Consider the following 23,534-nt stretch of genomic DNA (forward strand, 5'->3'; position numbering starts at 1 on the left):
CGTGGCAGTCGTGGGGATTTCGGGTAGTTTCAATTTCACAATATTCAGCATTTATGTAAACCTTGTTTTGATCGGGAACGAGTTCAACATAGTTGATAAAACATTGTACATTATTCTGCATTCCACCTATAGAACATATATTCTTGAACGTTGTTTTATTCCTGTTATGCATTAATACAAAAAATTATAATATTCCTGGCATCAAGTAAAAGCTTGGATTAGTGCGGCAAGTTGATTATAGACGTTATTTCTGCACGCCTAACGACATTCAAGGATAAGGCACAGATTCCAGGGTTTATCAAATGAGACAAACGAACAAGTGTTAATTGACCGCTCTATTATGTTTGGATTGAAAAGCTCATTTCAACCGAGGTGCCCGTTCCATAATGTTTACTGATTAAATGAAAAGAGGTTTTGAAATGACGAAAAAAAATTTTTAACCAGTCTACAGCAATCCACCTAATTACCACTAAAACAAGAAAAGCATCTTCACCCATAGCGTGATGTTCAGGGATTTTCAAAAGTAAAAAGACCGACTTTCGCCGATGAACAAAAAAACACAAATTTAACCACAAGCCAACATTTTGTGTGGTAAGGATATTTTTCTGATTTTAATCAACCCGTCGTGTCGTTATAAACTAAACGTAGTGCTATTGTGCAATGTTGTTCTCGCTATCAAAGTGAATTAACAAATAAAAAAGTTGTAAAACTGCTGTACAATGCAAGATTGTCTTTCCACAAAAACAACCACCTTGAGACCACAAAGCACTCGATAGCATTTGCCTGAATGTGAAACCAGCGATTTTATCACCGACCAGAGGGCAGTTAAGAGCCTAACAAGACGCCTGAGTGAATTCACGAATGCAACGACCTTAATTGAATCTTACTTGATTTACGTACGCCAAACTACAGTAACACTCGTTGGTCAAAGGCCGGAAAGGTTTGTTTGAAGTGAGCGCTCCGAACAGTAACAGGTTATATAAGTTGTCAGTTTGGTCAATGGGCGTTATTGGGAATTTATTGCTTTGGGGAAGATTTATCTTCGGAAATAACTTGTAGATTAATTGTGTGTCGACCAAAAGTTATTTTTCCTGATATTGTGATAGTGTAGCATGCAATTGTTGACCTTGGTATGGTTCAAAACTCGCAACAAATCATTCCAGGCGATAACATAAGCGTGAGGAATATTTTAAAAAGGGGAAACCACTGACATTGTTGAAAGGGCGTCAACGATGCATGAAGGCGATTGGCATATGGTGCATGATCCATTTCCACCGGGAGAATAAAGCGGCCACAATAGCGGATAGATTGAGGCGATTACGCAAGGAGCCAATGTCTTTGGCAAGCTTGAGACTCGCCTTTGCTCTTCAATGGATTAACCGATGGTTTTACTCCCCTTAATCGCTCCGTGCTAATTATTAACGACGGTTGGTGGCATTGTACGCATTGTAATTACCTCCGTAAGCACTAGGATTAAATCCCGATCTTTGGGGACGAGTCAACATGGGTTTAATTACCGCGCCAAGAAGATTCTTCCGCATCGGATTAAGCCGGTACATTTGCCAAGGATGATGACGTAGTTGAAACCTCTTCACAATATTGCAATCAGTTTCAATAAAGAGCTTTCAGAAAGGCGCAAGATATAATTGCACTTGTCTTTACAATCAATAAAAATATTTGAAGTCAGTGGAAACAGAATTGTGGAGAGTTTCTGATTCTGACGCTTCGAACTTAAAATGCGATTGAAGCAGTTCGGGTATAGCGGCATATTATATAATAGTGGTCGTCATTTCCACGTGCATTGCGAACCCGGGCATTAAGAGGAAGTACGGGTGAATATTGGGATGCGTTCTTGACTAATCCACGTATTGGCCACGTTGGAAGCTACAATGCGTCGGGCAGTGGAGGATGGACCGCACGGTCTTAATAACAGGGGCTGTAGAGGAAAGTAGTGCTTGTGGCTGCAACGCAAATGCTTGCTGTCCAGTTGGATTGTGGTGCAAGTCTTTGGATTTAGAAAGCCTACCTACACTTAATGCGGATGTGGCAATAGTCAATACCACCCTACACTTCCGGTGGGACTGCAGATTATATGCAAGGTTCATGGCACCGGTCTACACGCAAATAAAAACCGGTCTAAAATTGGCTTCTGCAATTAATTGTGTATCAATCTACGATAACGATGGTCTGTTGTAAAGGATTTCGACTGCGGGGAAACATTGTTGAACAATTTCAATCTCACGTCGTCGATATTTTGCATTTTATTTGGAACTCTGACGTCATTTTCCAAGTTCACAGAATTTATCCACTAGGTGACGCTAAAGCAACGTGCACAATGAGATGGTTTTAAATAGAAATCATATTTCATTAACCTAAGTCAAATATTGTAATCTGAATTATTATAACAAGCTGTTGATTCGTATTGTCATGTGTTCAATGTTAACATGACAAAAGTATTCACTATTGAACAAATCTCAAGTTGCTCAAGGCTGTCTAGAGCCGCCTTATCACCGGTATACAGCCGTCGCGTAATTGGGCGCAAAAGTGCAACCTAAACTCTTGTCGCCACAAACGGCCGAAGGTGACAAAATATCTCCGTCTGATCGCTTTGGCGCCGATCTGTCGACTTCAAACACGCGTACACGGGAAGCCTGTGATCGAAAAAGTCAACATAAATCCACACACGTCGGCACCCGTCCAACATCGTCCAGCTGACGATCGTTCACGAACAACTTTGCAGCAGAGTTCACAGAATTTTGTATGATTGCTCACAAGTAAACTCATAAAGCTTAAACATGTCTAAATATATAATTGCGTATTTAGAAAGCACGTTTGAGCTTTGAAATGTCCCCTTCTCAAATGAAATATTATGTACACTTGAAGAAGGGCAAGAGGTACAGTTTATTTCCCATCAATTATTTCATGTTGACTTTGTGTATCACAAAATTAGCAACGACTTTGAGTCACCGCAGAACAAGTGAACTCAAAAACAAAAGAAGGGATAAAATGGCGAGCGAAGAACGTCGGCGATCGGCGTCGCGAGGGCGCTGGAAAAAAAGGCGAAAGTGTTCTGAGCGCAAAGGCAAAGTCTGTGTGGATGGCCGACATATCGACAATTCCACACCAGTGGTCAGGACTACAGATCACAAAACAGTTGCAACCAGGGAAATGTCTCTAGTATCTTTCAGCAGGTTATAATTTATGTGCAGAATATGGTTTGTTTGCTTCCGCATGCAAAAGTTAATTATGTGGGAGTTGGAATATTTTTCGATGGACGTAAAGTCAGTGGGCACTGGTTTCAATGGTTTAAACCGAACTACACAGGGTAGGTTTTTAGGTGGCGCGTCACTCGCAAGCTTTGTCAGTATCGCCTTGGCGGCGGGGATGGCGACGGCTCCGGTGGTAGACAGAGTGAGAAACTGTTTGAGGAAATAAACGATGAGTTTACTTTGCAGGTTGTTTCTACATAGTTGGCTTTCACTGTGCAAAATTTGTTGTAAATTTCAATTGTGATTGAAAATGCAAACAAGCTAAAAATACTTGATTAATAAAAAACAACTTCAAAGTGAATATCTGACACGTAGTTATGATACAAGAGTCAATGAAGCCTGGACCAGTTTCACCTCTGCAAGCAGTCATGTCGGCTTATGGTCACAACCCCTTGTTGTCATCGAGGCACGGGGCTGACTTACCATTCTTTCCACCTTCATATCTGCCCAACCCCTTGTCACTTCCTCACTGCCCATCATCGTTGATGTTTACTAAAAATGCTACTTCGCCTTCGTGTCTGGGATCGGCATTCGAGCGTGGAATCTGCGGAAATCAAAGCAGCGAATTACCGCCGACAAAGCTCGTCGACCCTGATGACAACGAACCGGACGATCCACAGGTTGATCTTGACAACATGGATCTCTGGGAGCAATTCCACAAACGAGGAACAGAAATGGTTATCACAAAGACAGGAAGGTTTGTTAATTTCTTATGTTTTTGTTACCAGATTCGAAATTTGTAGTTGTATTCCACATAAAAAGCCTATCCAATAATGCGCCAAACGTGTTCAAACGTGTTTGTTACAATAATTGCGAGCAGTTTCAATTTAAAAAAGTCAAAAACCTTTCCTCGGGCACGTTAAGCAAACATCTACGTTAATAAGGCGGTCGCATCTTCAGCGAGTAACGGAAACGCGTCGGGCCGATGTTCGAGTTTGGCCAAGGTGGGTAAACAAGTAACCGGGCGCCGTAAGGTGTGAGTTTCGTGCCTCAAAGTCTCTTTGCTGCACGCCGACCAACAACGCACCTGTTGCTTGGCATGCGGTGTCAATAAGGGTATGTTATATATCGCGGCATCTGCGTGTGTATTTGCTCTTTGTTTCTCCCATAGTGTGAGGCTGGGCGCTGGGACGTTTTGATTATAACTCTCTTTCTCGAGTCCCACCTGAGCCACCTGGGGGCTTGGGAAAGGGGGATTAACACTCGTATGATTCGAAACGTAGCTTACTACACACCCAATATATTCGGATGCGACGCCATTTTAAACTTTTTGCTGGGGTATTGACAAGAGTTTTGCCAGGTTTTAGAAACAATGTTCCCGCTGACATAATGTCTGGGCACTGATGTTAAAACAGGTTGTAGTTTGCAACACAAGAGCGTGCCGCGAATTACAAGTCCTAGATGGAATTAAAACACATTAATGTGTCCCATTATCACGTACATTTATCACAGCGCCTGAACGGACACGTCGCCTACAACAGGTAACATATATGTTGGAAGCCAATTACTCAAATAATTGGACTGAATTACAAAGTTAAAAACAAGCCATAGAAATATTATCTTCTTAACCAATAAAACACCTTCACCATTACAAAATATTATGATATTTGAAAACATTTACCCTGTGTTGTTCTGTTAGGGTTAGCGCGAAAATATTTACAGCAGAATCTCTAATCAGACAAAAATAATTGGCGATGAATTGTGGCGTCTGCTAACATGGTGGAACCATAATCACCCTAAACACTGGCGCCAGTAATTCTGGCGTCATTTGTCAACAATTACTGGAAACTCCAGGCTGTTAAAAGGTGCGAAATAATTACAGCGGAATATGAAAAGCCTGATGGCCGAGAGTTTTAAGATGGGTTTGGATTACAGAAATTACAACAATAATTTTAGGGTAAAATGTTTTGTAATCTTATTGATTTTCATGGCAGCTGATAAAACATTTCGAAAATATTCACATTTTTACTTGTACAAAAGTTGCGCATATTATTGCGAGTGATTACAGGAGGGCATTTAAACGACTGCATTATGACGCAAGCGACAGGACGAATGTAAAATGCCCACTTGGAAAACGGCGCCCATACACTCCACACTTAATTGCGTTTAGCGCCGTTTTAATGCGGACGAACCGCTTAACACTAAGTGCTACAAGTTTACAAACTGCGTCAGATCCATCAGTAGCATCCGCCATATTTGGGACAGAGGGAAGATGTACGGATAGAAGGGGGTGCATGGCAATCACAAAAAATCGCTGCACTATCAACCAATCAAAAGTCGCCTGGCGTGGCAACCAATCGTCACCAAATCATCAACTTTCGCACTTTTGCGTCAACTACAAACAATCTCAGCGGTCTCATATCCCACGCACATGTGAAATAAGGATTCCACACTTAAGAGATGCCTTTCTTTTACACTTGAACAACGTAACATTGCGTGGTGCCAGCATTGCGCAAATCGAACGGAAAACCCGAGGGTAGTTCATTATACAACATTGTTACAATCTGCAACACATTAAAAGCGCACTATTTCCACAACGTACCTTCTACAGCCATGGCAACATGTGAGTTTGGATAAATTGCCAGCATAATGTTGCTAGTTATATCAGCACAGAGTCATCTCAGCCGCTCTCGGATCAAAAGCTTTTGCACTTTGGGTCTCAATCACATCGTATTATTGTCGCGGCGACGAACGAAACAAAAACTAAGCGAGAGGAATTAGATGTGCGAAAACCTCCGGTCTTGTTTGATTTCACACTCGGTCCATTGTTAGTGTCGACGAGATTGGCGCCACTCAGGCCACAAAGGGCGGGGCGCGAATCGGTGAACTCAACATCGTCATCACCAACTTTCCAGCATAAATCTACCGCTTTCTAGACTGGCAGATGATTGCAATGTTATCAAACACATGTGGGCCAGTTGTTTGTCGTCCACCATTGCTGTCACTGCGCAAACATTTGCTTGACACGACCTAGGCATGAATAACTACCAGTAATTGGGTTGGGGTAGGAAAGTAACTGTCCCGAAAATTTCATTGTGTTTTCGCCCTTTGAAGCGCACAAAAAATGACTGTTCGGAAGATATGCGCGGGTTTAGCAAAGTGAAGTACGGCTTGTTAGTGTGACACCTGGATGTAATGGCAGAATCCTCGCGTAAAAATTCCACAACAAACACCACCTGGAAAACCAAAACTCCATGAAACTCGACTTCGTTGATTTCGGCGCAAACAGCACAGGAGCAGACGGAGGTACCCGGCCCTATCTTCCAAAGCGCTACTTTTGCTTGGAAGCATGAACGTGTTCCGTTGCGCAATACCTCGAACTAACCAAAGATTTTAATGGTCACGTGACATTTTAAAAGAACTGCGCCCGCAACTTTAAGCCAGAGAATAAACGAAAATTTGGTTGCTTTAACCAACTGTTACACACACACACACACACACACACACACACACACACACACACACACACACACACACACACACACACACACACACACACACACACACACACACACACACACACTATAGTGCTGGAGTTATTTGCGCCTCCAACGGTGTCACCCAATCTTTTAATCTAACCTTTAATTTAACGAATGTTTCCACAAATGAGTCAGATATGAATTTTCCACTATCCACGCGTTCAAATCTGTCGGCCAACAAAGCGGCGGATTAATCGCAATTGAAGATTAAGGTCGGCTTAACGCATTTTTGATACTCTTCATTCACACATTTGTGGCGGGTATTTGCTTAAGGCGTATGTGGTACAAGGTCAGCTTGCGAAGCATCAATAATATTGGAGCAATCGATCATTAATGTTCGGGCCACGTTGAACATTTGTTTATCCAACTTGAATGCGGCAATTTACAGATGCAATGAGATGGTGTCTTCGGGCACTTTTAACACTTCCACTCCCAACAACAAATGTGACCCAAAAATCATCTCCTCAGTATGGGTCTGTGCTGTATTTTGATGAGAGAACCTAGTCGCTGGGACTTTTTTGAAACCCAACCAATAAAGAGGTTTAACAATTAATACAGGAACTGACCAACTAAAAAGCCCCGAACTGTCGCTATATCAATAAACTGTACATGTGCACCCAAGCATGACATCGTATTACCACCACCTTTACTGTGAGAAGTTCACGCGTCTTCGTATTGTGTAATTATCACCCGTTTCCTATGCGAGTTTCTAAGCGTCTGTTCCCATGCACTTTCTGGCGGCGAAAGGGTGTTATTGTGTCCGCTTTCGATGTAACAGACCCTGAATTATGACGACATAGACGCGAAAAGGTGCGTTCTCACAACTTTTCCAATAACGTAAAACACACAAACATGAATGATGGGTTGACTTGAAGTGTACAAACCGACCTAGCCTGTAACCAAGCCATGTAAATTTCCCACCTTAACCCTTACACTCCAACCCTTTGAAAGTTCCTGTCTCAATTTTGCCAACAAGCATCCATCCGCGATTGTGACGTGTAGCACATTGTGACGTAAGTGGTCAATTAAAGATCTTGGGCTTGTCGAGGAAGCATTGAATAGGTTTTGCCACCGTATAAGCGGTAATACGCTGATACTGACGATAATGGCTATTACAAGCTCGACCAGAGACTAATTGTAGTAATTACCGACTCATTGGCTATCAAGTGAAGGTTGGAAATGTACGGACTCCACGACCAAGTCGCATTTATAGAGCTTAATTATTTACGTCATAAACTGCAGCAAGCTGCCGGGTTAGTGGACAGTAAGTTCAATATGGTGGGGTGGGCAAAGCAAGGAAGTGACGACCTCCGTGATTCCAGCGTCCTCCCAAGCGATTTGCAAGCAATAACTCGAACAGTTTGACGTCGCGGGTGTTCCAACTGCCGACAAATCTCAATGAGAAACATGCCACTTTCCTCGCCGTCGCCGTCAAACACTCGCGCTCAAACCGCTTTTAATAGCGACAGTTGGCAATTTGCGACATGTTAGTTATTGAAGCGGGCAGCGTTAGACTCTGCAGGGAGGGCGAGCGATCAATCGTAATGGAACAAACCATTAAATGGGCGATGCGTTGCATTCTTATATTGATTCAACCCGGCATGTGTTTTAATCAGAAGAATCTGCACACGAGCCTTCCACCTAAAAACTACTTGAAAACAAAACACAAAGATATTTTAGAATTAGGCGCTGGTGGTTCAAATTTGATCACAACGGATGTGAATAATCCCAAACATCCCGATCCGAGTAGTAAAAGGATGTGTCACGTGTCATAGAGAGTTGTTCCAACATGCGCGAAATGTCTTTTAGTCGGGGGTAAACAAGGCCAGGATAGATATTCCGTGTAGAAGGGATGAGACAAAATGGCCTACGTTAGAACGAAGAACACTTTCCTGGGGTTTCAGACGAACACTTACCTGTAAAGGACGGCAATAGTTTTATGGTTTTTCGCATTTATGATAAATACTGACTCCGATTCGTGCTACTTAATTTTCTGTTACGTTTCAATGATTTTGTGAAAACTAAATTTTGCATCGAAGTTTGGCATAAAATCATATTCACGTTTGTTTATAAAAAATTTTATGAAAAAATTTCATTAAATTGTGTTTTTTCCTTGTAAATATGGGCGCTGGTCAATTGTGCAGGTCGTTTATCCACCAAAGATGAAGGTTGTCTAACTCGAGCGTGCTAAACCCCTCTGTACCGAATATAAGAGATAATATTTCGGGTAGATAAGATCGTCTGCCCCGTGACCGAATCCAACACCTCACCGATAGAAGCACAAATCAATGCTTATGAGGTAGCTGAAGCTCGGAGATAAAGCGTTAAACTGAACCGACGTTGGGTTAAGTTACTTTCTAATGCGTCAATCACGTGTTGTCGGATCGCAAATAAGTTGTCTGCCTTCCCTGCCCACCAAACCAACATGGTTCTTATGACAAGGTTTGAAAGGTCACCTTCCACCGCAATACGATAAGGTAACCAACATTTCACGCTAAATATTCCACCGTGCAGATTTTGATGATAAGTTTTCTACGGTCGAGTAGGTTGGGGATGATTGACACAAACTCTTGCAACAAAATGCACTCTAAACTTAATTTCTTTTTTTTTAAATTGGATATTAAAAAACTAATCATTTCTGCTTGGTAAATATTTAAAAAAAACAGTTGCAATGAACTAAGTAAGCGAGAGGGTTGAGTAGCAGGCAATGGACAATTGGTATGTCATTCATCTACAATTAACCCCGATGGAAACCATGCTATTACACCGTAATCACCAGTTTGTGTCGAAACAATGACTCGCTTACTGACGTAACAGCGCACACGTACACTTCAGAGTGTTCGAATCAAAACATCCTCTGCTAAGCTTTGAAGTTAGCAATTTTAACTCGCCTCAGGTACGAGCAACTAATGGAAAGGCCACACACACACAGTCTCACCGCGACTTTGCGGCGGTTTCCTTTCGTAGTTCCCAACTTCATTAAGGGTTAAAACTTAACTTGACCGTTTCCGGTCGAACTTTTGCCCGGATGTGACCTCAAAACCTGACATGGGCCCAGTTTACCACTTCGGTAACAATCCAGCCGCCTTTGCTCCAAGCCCTGAAATAACTGGTAGTGCAACTTGTCGCCTTAAGTCGCCAAAGGAAATGTTAAAATTTAACCTTGGGTCGGGTTTGCGAACCTGAACGAAACGACATGCTACTTGCGTTTCGCCGAGGTCTGGCATATCAGGCAAGCCATCGTATCTCAACACCGCAGGAAATCACCCATCCCAAACCACTCAAGTGCCGCATATTCCACTAATAGCCTCTTTAAACACCGCCCGCACAAGCTACTGGCGATTCAGTTCGGCGGGAATCAATTCTTGGGCCTGACATTTTAACAAAATAAGTCTGAAGTTTTAACAAGATTTTATTTCTTCTGGCTTTTGCCGCAAAATTATTGTACAGAGATTTGTTCAAAATGGCCGTGAAGTAAAACCTGTTTCCCATTGATTATGTTGCAAACTGTTGGAACTGAGCTTTAGGAATTAAGTATGATGTTGAGTTATTATGAGTTGTACAATCGGATTGTTTGAATGGAGTCACTGAGAACAACAATAAGTTAATTTGCCAAGACGAGGGCCAACTGATTGGGCAGAGAGTTAGCCTAACGGAAAACAAAAGAAAGTAATCACGCGTCATCCTGGAAGGCAATAAACAGATCCCAACCCAAGCGAACAAATAGCACGGAGTTACAACGAGACTTTCGGTATATTGTGTCTCATTGGACGGCCATAAATCACCCAACGCGTAACAAGTTGGTTAAGCGGCTTCGAACGCTTTCTATTATTTCTGGTGGAGATTACTCAAATCCTCGCCACGTGCGATTGTTTCACAAAACAATACTGAAAGAATAAGGCGATTTTCTTCAGCGCGAATTCATGGAGAACAATAATTTCGAGCGAGGTTTGTTTGTTCTGTCACCATCGCGATTGTTGCGAACTCCCCAGTGAAGTTTTGTAATTGCGACAGGTGCGTTTGTCCGCCCACAAAAATCTTAAATCAATACTAGAAGTCAGTTGTATATTACGTAGGGAGTGACGTCACGGTGTAAAATGGAGGACGGAACGATTATTGCAATGGTTCAGAATACTGCTGTGATATTCTGCTTCTGGGCACTTTTTTGTTTCGGCAAAACGACCTTGTTTCACTCTTGTTTGACGTTTCGGTTCACTTGTCATGTTTCACCTTTGGTTGGATTAATGCGACCAAATATAGGGGAGTACAACCCTAAACCCTGTGGGAAATACGCCACGATCCCTTCCTCAATGTGGCGGGGCATTAAATCAGCTTAACGTGGCGGCAGATTGGGACTGGGAGGTTTGCTTGTAAACTGACTGAGCAAGGCGTGATTATAGCGATTTATTCGTCTCGCATCACCCCGTAAGTTTGTTTGTTTCTAACACGGGGATCGCATCCCGCTGCAAATCGCTTTGTATCTCCGTCACGGCGCCACTACGCGATCCGATAATCGAGCTCTTCGATTCCACAATTCCAATCCACGCTGCAGGGCCGACAAATGGACGTGGTGACGTAAAACGATTAGTTTGATGATTTACAGCTTTGTCCAACCGAGAAGTTTCCAATAATATGAACGCGTAACAGTTGTAGCTTTGACCTTCTTTCGTTGCGTGATATTCTTGGTCAAAAAGTGTTTAAATGCCTGAGCATGAATTTTATAGTCTGTGTTTTTGCAATATTCTAATCGGCAAGTAGTCTATCCCACTTTCAAAACACATAATTAATTATATTTTTTTTTTGTTTTTAGGCGAATGTTTCCGTCTTTCAAAGTCCGAGTTCGCGGTTTAAGTAAGAATGCAAAATACATCATGTTGATGGACATTGTGGCAGCTGATGATTGCCGCTATAAGTTCCACAATTCCAGGTGGATGGTAGCAGGTAAAGCAGATCCCGAGCTACCGAAACGTATGTACATCCACCCAGATTCACCAGCTAGTGGCGAGCAATGGATGAATAGACCTGGAGTTTCCTTTCACAAACTCAAGCTAACTAACAATATCGCGGACCCTCATGGACATGTAAGTGAAACCCTCAAAAAAATGTTCCTAAGCTCGTCGCGGACCCTCATGGACATTTAAACTTTTAATGGACATTTTAGGCATTTAAAGTGTATATAATGCATGCAAAAGGATGTCGGGTTGTAAATATAAGAGCATGGCGCCATTTTGTTTGCATCTATTATGACGTGAACAATGCAGTCAATCAAAGAGTTAAACGCAGCAGTAAGTTGTATAATTATGTGCACTGCTTATAAGTGTTCGTCTGCTAATGATATGGAAGGGCATAATTCCGTTGACGGTCCAGCAATTACGGCGAGCATTTTTGCTGAATGCGGGTTGCTGTCAAAAGTCTCTATTTCACTGCACTTTCCCTATCACATACATCACACCTTGATGGGGGTTCAAGGTCACAGCGAAAACCTTGAGTTCTGGTGACTTAAAGTTAAAATTGTCGTGTGGACGTAGATAGATTGGAATTTGTGTATGACGTGTTCTGGTTGAATTAGACGCATCCGCGTATGGGGTTTGGATGCCAACGCTCCCTGAGGCGGTGACTGCTGCTCGTTCTGAGACTTTCTCAATTGCAACGCACATGTTAGAAACCCAAGTTACAAATTAATTCGTTTAAATTTTTGAAACAACCAACAAACAGATAACTTGTTGTGTTCAATGTTGCGGAACGGGCAAGCACACAACGCTCAATCTTGTCTCAAATATGGTCGGAAATATTGAAGGGAACTTGTTTTAAATTCGAATGTAGGGAGTTTGCGGATATCATATAACTGCCCACAATCGTTGTGGGAGGGCGAAGTCCATCTAGCCAAGCGGTTAATGGATTGGCTCCCAACCATGTACTCCCACTGACCAAACCTTTTAACTGCCAGCATTTGTAAAGCTGTAAGCCGCTTTGTTGAATGTGGCCGAGAACACAAGTCTCTCATAGCTAATCTCCAGTCCTTCGGCGGCTCTGAGCGAGTCTCCAGACGCCTGGTAATAATTGCTTGCCCTTTTTATGTTCCGTGATAAACGCCATGGGACAGTGAAGACGCTCGACCTGATGTAGAACAAGTCTCTGTTAATCGAGCCGACCGAAATGAACTCCACGTGATCCCGAGTTGTTCGGCGCCATAACTTGCACCAACTCTCACCACCGCCCCGCGCATTTAGGGGAGGGCCGACGTTCTGTAGGACAAAAGCCTTTGGCGAGGAAGCGCACTTTTGGCGAACCGAGGACTTGACTTTGAAATTCGTCCAAGTTTTGGCCGCGTCGCGTCCTTGGGTGGCTTTTTGCCAGAGAGACGGAAATGGGGGGGAGGTCAACACCGGGGTCGGTGCGAAAGGGGGGGGGGGGGTTGATGACGGGCGGATTTTAGTTGCGACCACATTTCTTTTGGCAAGTTGCCAAATATGATTTTCAGCACCCTTAAAACACGAACAAGAGGGTTAATGCGAGTGGAAAATAATTTACATTGTTAAAGACAACCAAACTAATGCAGTTGTTTTGCTTTTAAAATCAAATGAGTCAATCGTGTAACTTTAACACGCCAGAAAGCGGAAGTTGTATATGAGGTTAAACATACGCCGGAGATATCGATGTTTGATGCTAACGCTTCTATCTTTACTTGCAGACTATCTTGAACTCGATGCACAAGTACCAACCTCGCTTTCATGTGGTAAGGTGTGGTGACATATCCAAGCTGCCCTACTGCGCCTTTAGAACGTACGTCTTCAAGGAGATGCAGTTTATCGCTGTAACAGCTTACCAGAACGAAAAGGTTGGTTGAGGGTGTGGCATCTGATGCAAACATTATCATAAGACTACAGTTTCAACACGCTTCACAATCGTCGAAACCTTTTCAAAGTAAACTATGCACACCACAGATTGCGCACAACGCACTTAAAACAGTGGTAAGGAGGCATCTTACTCGACAACCACTGATCAACAAGATATAGGTGTAAGGAACCGTGAGAATATTTCCATTCGCAAATATCCTGGCGACAAAAATGGCGGGAAAGGGGAATTACAGTACAAAGGCTTTTGTGTGTACTAACATATCAGTCATTCCATTAGTGACGAAAGTGTCGACTCGTGTACCTCGCCGGCGACTGGACCAAATCCCCAACCGGCTCCACATCCACAGTAGAATAGTGCCCGGTACTTACGACATGGCGCCTGAACAAATCGTTTAAAACCCTTACAAATAATTGCGTTACGCAATTTCTACGTTTTAGGGAAGAGGTTTTTGAAGGTTTACAATTATTCTACTTCGCTGTGCTCAGTATAGATGTTGATTCGTTGCAAGGTTTTATTGGGTCAGGTTTATTTGGGTGGTGAATAACCTGTCAACACTGTGGAGCCGAGTTTTCTGAGAAAAGCTTCAACCAATACTGCTTTGTGGCATAAAAGCGATCTCGCTCAAAACAAGTCTCCAAATTGTTCCCATTAGCGGATATTCAGTGGCTTGGCGTTGAATGTTCTCTGGCGACAATGGGCGCCAAGGACGCGGCAAAGAAATCGCCCCCGATTAAGCGACAAAGCCCCTGGCTGGCGTCTCCTCAATGTGTCAAACGTGGAAAGCGTCGGACGCCAGCAGAGACAGGCAACGTTTGATGTCGCGTAAATCCAAACAAAAAGTTTGAGAAGACTTTTCAAGCTCTGGTTGGATTATGTCACCTCTCAAGTCGAACTTGGCTTGAAGCCCAACTTAAGTAAACAAAAAACTTCATTTCAAAGTTAAGTGTTGTGGTTGCATCATTAAAATAAATGCAAATAAAGTGACCAGGTTGATGTGAAGGTAATTCATCTTGTTTCGAACGCCACTATACCCCCTAATTAACGAGGTCGGGTTAGTTAGGCGTCAGTCGGCGACGCGTTTAAAAGTTAAGACCTGGCACAAAAATTCCGCCGCAACAAAGATGTTCTGCTGATAAGCGATCCAAGCAAAACAAGTGAACCCACGGTTACTTGTTGCTAGATCCTATCTCACACCATGGCGTCAGACTCGTGAAAGACTCTCGTGAACGGCGGGGACGCAAACTTTCACTTCTAGTCTTTGTTAAGGTCGACAAGGAAATTTGGAGTCTTAAAATTAAGCAACTGTATCTCTGCCAGCATCAACTGTTTGAATCTGATTGGTTGTGGGTTTAAGCAAATTAGTTTGATGTGATTTTCTCATCGAGTTCCAAATAGTCGTTTGAGTCCACCCAGCTTGTCTTCTTTGAAGAATGTTGATGGACAAGAGAAACAATTTCACGGTTTCTGGGTCGCCACGAGCTAACGCGCCTCTAACCTTCAAAGCAAAACTTTGTAAAACAAACCGAGCACGGATGGTTGTTGTAGTTCGGCTCGTGAAACGAAATACAAGCAGTTTTGGTCAAAACAGTGTCGTGAGCGAGTGTGTGTGGGGGATGGCTGCTAGGTTAAAGAGAGCGTTTCTTCCCAATGAACCGTAACACTCCACACACCTCGTCGCCCCATAAATAGGGACGTTTCGAATCCTTACTAATATTCGCTGCGGGAGGGACGTAGAAACCAATACCACGGTAGAGTTGGAGCCAAAAAAGTGACAGAACCCACTTCAAACAACAGCAAACTTTTCACTTTCTGTGTTTAAAAACGGTTTGAACTTGTTGTGACAACTCGTGATTTCACCCGGGGATCAAACGAACGCCTTAATTAGATCCGCCAGGTGCCACTACCATGAAAACAACTTGCGACCTTAATCATATTTGCCTCACGCCAGTGTAAAAACTAAACAAAGCAACATGTTAAAGAGGTCTTGAAAGTTAGGACAAAATATTACGAACCGAAAATCGCACAGAAGACACAGAAGACTTTGCTACTTTGCTGGTGTTTCAACTTTTCGGTGAACAGAGAAGTATTTTGTGAAAATAGAATCAACAATAATGTTGTTTGGTTAGGGTGTCGAGGGCATTGAAGGCGTTGCGGTGTTTCGCCATTTTGTCTCCGAAACATCTCTTATGCTTCATGCATAACGCGACTGCCCCGAGATTAGATCGCTGTGCGTTTTCGCGCTTCGCCAAACCCGTCGCTCAAATCGCGCGACACGCAGGCGCCGAATTCTCGCTTGGCCATCGCGGCGTGAAGTCTTCCAACAGTTGGCGCCTGGGCTGTTGCGTTCGGAGGTGATAGTAATTGGAAAATTGAAATTCTCGTCACTAAATTGTCATCGCACTTTATGCTTGCACATCTTGTGCTTTCTCGCAGAATTTTTTGTGGATTTTAATTTTGCGCAGCAGCAAACAGCCACTAATATCTGCACCATTTGAGTTTCGACAAAAACAAATCATTTTTTAACATTTGCACTCAATGAGAAAGGTTTTTGACACAAATAAGTCGAAATTTCTTTTACCATTTTTTGCAATCCGCGTAGTCCTTTCCTGAGGTCCCATGAGGTTTTATACATATGACCTTGAATACTTGGCAAAGTCACGTCTTCCACTGAATCCTTATGGTGACCTCGCCGACTACACATTGGCGCCCTATTTGGCGACAGGCGGCAAATATTCATCGAACGTGGCATCAAGAAGAGAGCAACCGGTTTATTGAGTGGATTCGACCGTTGCGGTTCACAAAATTGCCGACTATTTCCGTCGGTGGAAACAATCCGAACTATTCTTGGTCGATATTCTATCACATATGACCAGCAAAGTCACGTACACACATCACTCGATCAAAAACCTTTGCGCTTATGGTAGCTTGTACAACAGAAAATAATTAATTCTGTAAATGTAAATGATTTTGTGTGTTTTTGATTGCAGATTACACAGTTGAAAATTGACCACAATCCATTTGCTAAAGGATTCCGAGATTCTGGAAGTGGAAAACGCGAAAAAAGGTTAATTCAATTTAGTTGCACATTTTAAATTACCAGGCTGACACACTCTATCCACCAGCCAAGACAAGACTTAAAAGGTCGAAGCTGTATAACTCAACTATACCATGAATGGCTCGGTTGCTATTTTAATTGACGTCTGTGCGTAAAGCGCATGTATTATACATCTGTTGTGGTTTCAGACGACAACACTTCCACCTTCAGCAACAACTGATTGGAAGCGCAAAGAATGAGAACAACAACGAACTGAATAAAGCTGCTTCTACTTCTAATAACAGTTACTCAGACAGATCAGGTGAATGTCATAGAAACATATTAATGTAACTAGTTGAATTTAAACATGAATTCGATCAAACAAATGTTGGCCAGCCGAATATTGAACAAATTTATTTTCTCAGATTACACAGGTTCCACGGATGAAGAGATGCGACCGATCATCAACCACGGAGGAAAACAGAACAGATCTCCCGACCTTGGAGAGAAGAACAAATGTGAAGACAACGATCGTTTCGCTAAATACAGCAGCGCGCGCGATTGCAGCGACGATGAAACGTTTGATGAAAAAATGAATTGTGACCTGTCACCTCGAGGGAAATCCCCCCAACGAAACTCGCCACGGGCGAAAAATTCTCCGGTTTCAACGATTTCACCGAAACAAACCAAGGACCAACCATCCTCATCCACATCAGGGACCCTTACTTCACCGATTCCTATACACCCTGGTCTATCTGGATTCGGGGCTTACCCAAATTCGTTCATGCCACATATGTCGGCAGGCTATCCCTTTCTTCAGCCTAATCAGGTGAATGCCCTCAGCGCAGCGATGAATCCCTACCAGCAATTTGGTGCTGGAATAAACCCAGCCTTGCTTCAAGCTGTAGCCAACGCTGGCGTAATGTCAGCTCAGTCGAGAGGGCACACCCCCAACCCGGGTCAAACACCCCCCTTTATTCCATCTGCCCCGTCCCTTTCAACCCTCTTCAACCCTCAGTCGATCTCAGCGTTCAGTCCTTACGCCAACTTGTTCCCGTATTCACAGGCGGCGGCAGCAGCAGCGGCAGCAGCAGCAGCGGGTTACCCAGTTCCAACCCCATCCATGTCAGGTTTATCAACACCGGCATCAGCAGGAGGTCGTTTAGAATCTTCACACAACCGATCCTTGTCGCCTTTTTCAATCGCCAGCCGCTTGTATCGCCATTCTACAGGAGCGAATACTTTCGGAAAGAATATCGCAGCCACGTCATCACCGACAGAGGGTATTCCCCTACAAGGTCCTACAACGCCACCCAGTTTTCTGAACGGATCAAAGTCACGTTTTTCGCCGTACGCGATGCCTCCATTCAGTTTTGCTCAATTTCGTCCCCACCATGAACATCTCACAGGAAGCAGACTCGATTCTTCTCAAAACCTGGTGTCGGAAAGACAGAGAAAGAGATCAGAGAGTGGTTCTCCTTCAAGTTCTCCTTCTACGTCAAGAGTTCGAACAGCGTCAGAATCATCTGAAGGTCAGGGTGGGAAAGCCCCAACTTTCCATTCGGCCGTACAAGAACTACGAGATATGGAAAATCTTGTTTCAGGAATTCAAAGATCACGAAAACGATCTTCCGAAGTGAAATGTGAAAAAGATTAACAAGGTTTTTCCAACGTGTGCTCTTTAATGCGACATTTGGACTAAGATCTCTACATTGATACCTCATAAGCGATTGTTTGTGACGTACTTGCAGAGCGCGAATCTTCCTTCATCTTCTTCACACGACTTTCGCGGGCGTCATTGTCGGAAAATTACGTCATCCGATGACGTCTACATTGGGCGACGTCATATTTATGTTCCTGTACCTTTCGTTTGAATGCGATTTTATAATAAGGTTCTTGTAAGAATGCTTCTCGGTCAAGTATTACTGTCGTATTTACATTCTATCCCTCGTCACTGGTTCGTGTATGTGTAAACTTTGCACGCAAATACCCTTCAACGACACCGATTAAATCGCCCAATCTTTTCTTTGCGTTATAATTTTTATGTGCAGTACATCGTGACCGTATTCACTTTATTTCTTTTCTTACTCCGGGCAATAAACATCTACAACCACACGAGTATGAAATGCACAAACCCCCAAAGAAACGGTTAAATGGAAACCTAGTGTTTGGAATAGAGATGATGAAAATGAACCAAGACAATAAAAAAAATCAGCTACAGAAATTCTGGACCTAAAAAATGCTGCACAATAAAAAAAGAGAATTTTACAGAATTTGTATTTGCAATAAACTACAGATCCCGTAGAACAGAAACTAGTGATGTTCTGAAGCAGATGCGACGAAACCCAAAATAACAAAGCAGAGAAATTCAAACTAGAAGGAAGTTTAAGACAGATTGCAATGTGGCCAATTCTTTCAAAGATTTATTAAAATTACTTGAAAAACTTTCCCGTCTCTTTTTATTTAAAGTTAAGAACCGATTGATTTGTGTTAAAAATGTGTTTCACAATAGGTCGTTGCTTTTTTTTGTTGCAGAACATGACAGTAAAATATATAGAGAGCCCCTGTCCCCCCCAGCATCCAACACAAAGCAGCAACCTTACAGCATACTTGAATGTGCCATACGCTAAATAGATTACGCACCAAATCGTTTGAGTGTCTTTATCACAAATCTTGTTGTCAGCGAATGCTCGTTCATCCAATATGATTTGCGTTAAAATAACAAGAAACAGATTTTTCTGACGTATGGCAGCTATTAGGCGAGGCTGTGATATTGGCCCCAATCTGTCCCTGGCAGTTACGATTATCGCCCAAATGGGACTAGATTGGAAATATATTGATCGTTAAACGATGCCACATTGTTAAATAGAGCCACAAGGACGGGTGGGAGGCGCCTAGTTTTGATCCCACATACGGGGAATGGGAAGTTTATCAATCCCCTCAATATGTCGCCTCCTGTATTCCTCTTGCTCGCCACAAAGCAACATATTTACCAGTGGATTTAAGCAATGGTGCAAAGGTATATGAAGCAGGCGCCTTAATGTCGCGGCAATTTTGATTTGGATATTTCACCGGGAGCGGGCAACCCTCCCTGGGAAACACGTGCCAATTTATTTAGGCGCCTGTGAGGAGAAAAGGAATCCGTCTCCCTTCGCACGGTTTAGGTCTCCATCATTCTGGAACGTTTAAATGCTCACCTTTGCAGAAGTGTCAGGCCCAGAAACTTCGTTTTCACTGCGATGGAAAATTCGTAATATATCACAAGTGCAGGAAATTGAAAGAAGGTTCCAAGTTCACCGCAGTCCACCAACAAAAGGTTTATATGGCCGACGTTGACAGACGAAATAGTAACTATATGTGAACCCAATACAGGTGAAATGTACACGTTGATAACAAGAACATGTTTCAAAATGTTGCTACTTTATTTGAAAGCGTATTTGCATTAGACATTATTTCGCGTGCTGTGAAAACCACCCAGTACATCCAGAAGTAACGCAAATATTTCCCGCATACTTTACAACACAATAAGTCGTCGTTCATGCAAACAAGGTGATAATGACTGGTCATGTTTGGAGTTAGGAAGTCAGGCTTGTTAACATTTTTATATGTAGACGCCTGAGTGTGACATCAAGCACTTAATTACACAGAGCCACACCTCCCGTTAACTGTTTTGCCGCCGAAAGGTAAGGACCGTAGTAGTTGGTTGTAAAGTTAAGTTGGCTCAGTAAAATATATCAAGTTCTGAGTCAACTTCACATCAAACAAGTGATTATCACAGCTTTAGTGGCAGGTTACCCTAACCCCCGGCAGTAGCACAATAAATAATTATCATTTCATGTCGGTTGGTCCACACTTTGCCACAAATATCCACACTTTGCTACAAATATCAACACTTTGCCATAAATATCCACACTTTGCTACAAATATCCACACTTTGCCACAAATATCCACAGTTTGCCACAAATATCCACACTTTGCTACAAAAATCCACAGTTTGCTACAAATATCCACAGTTTGCTACAAATATCCACACTTTGCTACAAATACCCACACTTTGCCACAAATATCCACATTTTGCTACAAATATCCACACTTTGCTACAAATATCCACACTTTGCTACAAATATCCACACTTTGCCACAAATATCCACAGTTTGCTACAAATATCCACACTTTGCTACAAATATCCACTCTTTGCTACGTATCAAGTTTGCAAACAGGAAGCAAAAATGCAAGAAAAAAACTGCGGACTAATCCAACAAAATACAGAAAGTTTGTGTCACAAGATGTGCGTTTATTGCATTGACAATATGCCTGAAAGACTCGCAGTAGCAAGTCCCCAAATAGTCTGATATGATTTGTTTTATTTTGGAAATCCGACGAGTGAATAAAATACAATTCTTGTTACAATTTCATTGACCCACTTTACCAAGCATCCGTTCATTCCACGGAGACTGAAAATCATAAAATAAAATATGCTATGCGTTCAATGATATTAACTAATTAGAGAAGTAACCGTATGCATTTGCTCTACACCAGGTTTACGGAGAAGACTTAAAGTGTGATTGGAACCACCATCGCTGGGGTGGAAGAGCCGACATCAGTAAACAATCGACGGCGTCAATAGACAAGTAGGACACGTGCGGTGGATTGGAGTGGACTCTCATCTCTCCTTCTGTCGGACGATTAGGGGTTGCATACGACGCTCAAAGTGTCGGTGAGAGGCGGCGAGAGGCCACTCAGGCAGTTTAGCGCCCTAACACGCAGACTTCTGGCGCCAGGGTGTCACAGGCAAGTCCGCTCAACAGTACGCCATGCATAACCTTTATCATTCCCGGCCAATTCCATTTCAGGTGTGAGGCAACAGCACAACTGGACAACGAATGTTCAAGCGAGAATGTTTGAAGTTGATTAGATTCGTGGTTTCATATCACACTGCAATAACATTTACTTAAACCACGTTCTACTTGTTGAGGAAAAGCTCACAGCAACAAAATAAATCTCCGCTGTGAATCATTCAGTTGATTTATTCACCTTTAACTCAACAAAGACGCCGCCGTACACGAAGATTTACGCCGGCCTCCGTAAGGTTACGATTATTTGCTTGTTCTGTTCGACGTTCCCTTGACACGACCGCAAACCGATATTAATTACAGCTGCAAACATGTGGGCGGGGGTCGACGTTTAAAACCCGAGATCCAACAAACGAAATGTAGGCTTCATAACACGGCGCACGGAAGAAGCGGCCGATGTAATTCTAAATATTTGTCCTGAGCCACGCCGCGGTGTTATGACGTAACAGGCAGTTCGCGGCTTGGGCAATCGAATTGTCTGTGGCGTTCGACAGTTCGGCGCCGTTCTGCGTTGACGAGAGGCAGCAGAGAGAGTAACATTGACGAGGAACGCTTCTGGGTATATTTGCACACATTCTGTAAGATTCTATCTGTTTTGCGTTGCAGTCCCTTGTGAACCAGGATTTGTGTTAAGTTTCCAAATTGGTGACAAAATACATTTGGTCAGAACTCAAGGACCTGCAAACAAAGTCCAAGGAATCCTTTTTGTAGACATTCTAACTCTAAACATTCATTTTTCTGCAAAACCCAATTGCATTTAGTTGCTTTCTTGAACAAATGCCTCAAGGAGTCCAGCAACCAGTTTTGACCAGAATGGAACCACAAATAATTATGGGTTCCTAAACGATTTATGTTTCTTTAAATACTGCCTGAAATTTTTGCTGCCTTTTCGACTTAATTTTCAACAAGACCTACAACCAAGTAATTAAGCTGACTAAATACGCAAAAAAAAAACTAATTCGCCTCAGTAACCGCCCCATACATTCCTGCTCATTCAACAGAAGGTTTGACCTTCATGCATTCCTGGAATTTTAAGTCACATGTTTATTGCGAACAATGCATATTTTTCCTTTAAATCTATCAATTCCTACACAGGTTAAACTCACCGATACAAAGATGATTGTGCTGGTGTGGCGTAATTCCACATCACAGATTCAATAAGCATGAATAAATTAAGTGAAATTAAAGTTGGAATTGGCGGTTGAGGGTGTGTTTGATCACCGCGCGTTTATTGAGCCTACTTGGCGTCGTTGAGGCAGACGTGGCGTCCGGTGGGATTCGAACCCTAAACCTAATGATCCGCCAAAAGTCGATGTTTGTATGGGGAGTGCTTGGCACGTGGGAAATGTGAACGACCCTTCACTTGATTAAAACCGACGATGGCTGTGGTTGCGGCGCCAAACCGACGCCGATGCGAACACTCGACGGACGAGGTGTAAAGGAGGACCCTTGAAGCGAACGCGCAAGCGACGATCAGTGCAGATTATCGCCTCTGGATCTAATATTCGCGTTCCGATATAACGAGGTGATGACGGGAGAGAAGCACGCTTGTTGGTCTACCAAGCTTGTTTACACTCGTTCGAGGGATCCAAACGCTCTAGTACTGCTCAATGGCACTTATTTACGACAGCCTATGAATATCTGTGAACATTTCCTAACTGAAGGGTTATTAATGGGATAATACGACGATGAAATTGGGATCCAGGTCATTTAATTTATTTAACCTTCCCAGAAATATAAAGTGTTCGGTTAAAAATGTTCTTTGCGCACGAAAATTTTTAAATTTATCTTTAGGTGATGTCAATTAGGGACAACCGGTGAAGTTCTTCTTATGTAAGACTGCAGCCACCACAAAAGGAAAACTCTTTGGAAACGATAACGAATGAAACTCTCATACGATTAGAGATAGGAAAGAATATAATGATTATTCATACGTTTTTATGCCCGTGTATAAAGTTACATCAAAAGAAAGTCCGTCATTGACGTTTGTTCATGGAAACAGTGGACAAAATTTCACCCAACATGAATTTTTTATGCAAAG

At 42.8% G+C, this 23,534-nt stretch overlaps 1 protein-coding gene across 1 annotated transcript; it reads left to right on the forward strand.

Moving 5' to 3' along the window:
• Positions 1–3,460: 3,460 nt before the first annotated feature.
• On the forward strand, positions 3,461–18,745 carry LOC145897516 (uncharacterized). Its single transcript, XM_082985841.1, has 6 exons — positions 3,461–3,966; positions 11,559–11,829; positions 13,440–13,586; positions 16,594–16,670; positions 16,850–16,962; positions 17,066–18,745. Exons 1-6 carry the CDS (start codon positions 3,587–3,589, stop codon positions 18,295–18,297), a joined length of 2,220 nt encoding a protein of 739 aa, XP_082841967.1. The 5' UTR covers positions 3,461–3,586; the 3' UTR covers positions 18,298–18,745.
• Positions 18,746–23,534: the final 4,789 nt, after the last annotated feature.

The sequence above is a fragment of the Ascidia mentula genome, chromosome 4 (assembly GCF_947561715.1).
Source record: "Ascidia mentula chromosome 4, kaAscMent1.1, whole genome shotgun sequence".
Taxonomy (NCBI): domain Eukaryota; kingdom Metazoa; phylum Chordata; class Ascidiacea; order Phlebobranchia; family Ascidiidae; genus Ascidia; species Ascidia mentula.